Source organism: Notothenia coriiceps, unplaced genomic scaffold, assembly GCF_000735185.1.
Source record: "Notothenia coriiceps isolate Sejong01 unplaced genomic scaffold, NC01 NC01_scaffold00016656, whole genome shotgun sequence".
Classification (NCBI taxonomy): Eukaryota; Metazoa; Chordata; class Actinopteri; order Perciformes; family Nototheniidae; genus Notothenia; species Notothenia coriiceps.
The window spans coordinates 1-1,627 of NW_011349357.1; the positions used below are offsets into that span (position 1 = coordinate 1).

Genomic DNA, 1,627 nt, shown 5'->3' on the forward strand with positions numbered 1-1,627 from the left:
CATTTTGCTTTTCATTTACAAAACACTTGGTAAACGTAACTTTAAGAATGTGACATTTGGTTAGCAAAGGAAAAGTTGGGATTAAGGGTAAAATAAGGAAGCTACATAACATAGTAAGTAAGTAAATGTTACGATACTACTTGGCTAGGTTTAAGACAAATGCAAAAAAACAGGGGTAAATGTCATTGCACTAAAACATAACAAAACATGTCATGTGTTAACCCTCGTCCTAACCCCCGCCCTCAGCTTGTCCTCCCCCATGCTGACCTGTAAGACGCCTCCACACGCCGTTCTCTCCGAACAACCCGTGAAGCTGACGGTGGATTCGGTGGAGCTTCACGCGCCGGTGCGGTTCACCTACAACCAAGACCCCATCATCAACAGCATCCAGCCCTCACGCTCCTTCGTCAGGTTAGAGACTTATTTCAAACCAAGAATGGGGTTTGCAGTCTTCACGTTGTATTCAGAGTCAGAGGGGAGATGTACGTTGATTCCGCAAAGATATAGTTCCAGTAAAGATACAAATACAACCGTATTAAGTAAAGTGGCAACCACACATTATTAACATAAAAACATCTCATAAGTACACATTCAAAGTATAAAAGATGAGAAGCAGTCTAATAAAAAATGAAGTGGAACCAATGGAAAGGAATGAAGTAGAGGTCGGATGACGGTAGAAAAGTTAGGGTTAGGGTTTCATATTAATAATACAGGCAACCACCTGTACAATTAAAAGTCTAATACGTACACATCCAAGGAAGAAAAAATAACTAGCAGGAGTTTAAATATAAGTGCACCACATATTGAAGAAGTGAAGTAGCGTTCTCAACATCTTAGTGGTGGCTAGCGCTAAGATGTTGAGAACCTTTGCACAAATGGTTTGGATATCACTATTTGTCAAACTGTAAATCTGAGTTACTAAGAGGTACAACAGAGAGAGAAAGCCAAGGGGGGTTGTGGGAAAGTCTGTAGATGAGGCGAGACAGATTAAAGCTTCACAGGAAGGAAATGAGTAGGAGGTGACAAGTAGCTTAACTGCTAACGCCAACAGCAGGTCGCTCCCAGTGGGGATCTACTGTGTCTCCGGCTGATGCTAACGCTAACACCAGCTAACGTCCTCTCTCTTCTCTCTGTAGTGGAGGCTGCACCGTGTCGGCTCACGGTTTCTTCCTGCAGTCCGGCCTCCAGCCTCAGATGATCCTCAGCACCGGGCCGGATGCGGAGGTCTTCCATGTGGTGAGTGCCACGAGGGGTTCATATCCCATAATGAGTTCTCTATCAGGGGTTACAATGGTTGCACAATCTGAGTTAAGGTTATGGGGAAGCAAAGAGAGACCCGTCTGCAGTGTTGTGGGTCAGTCTCAATGTATAAACTGTGGAGCTCAAAAACTCAAAAAATTGATCTCATGAACCTTTTTGAGCAACTTTTTCCAGAACTCAAGAAGGTTATAAATTACTGTCCGTGACTTTTTGACAGTGACATACTGCTGGATATAGTAACCTCATCCAAACTTCGTCCAAATCTCATGATTTTGTTTCTAAATCAAAAACTGATCAAAATGAAATTTCTATTTTGATCATCAAACTCAAAAGCTGTATTTTCGATTTGTCGAGGTTTAACGTTTTC

The 1,627-nt window shown here is 42.3% G+C and overlaps 1 protein-coding gene across 1 annotated transcript; it reads left to right on the plus strand.

The window, feature by feature from the left end:
• Positions 1–246: 246 nt before the first annotated feature.
• LOC104949625 (hepatocyte growth factor receptor-like) lies at positions 247–1,252 on the plus strand (the record flags this gene model as incomplete). The annotated part of the gene is made up of 2 exons (XM_010776007.1): positions 247–411; positions 1,137–1,252. Coding segments are annotated over 2 exons (281 nt in total), but the record flags the coding sequence as incomplete, so codon positions are not given.
• Positions 1,253–1,627: the final 375 nt, after the last annotated feature.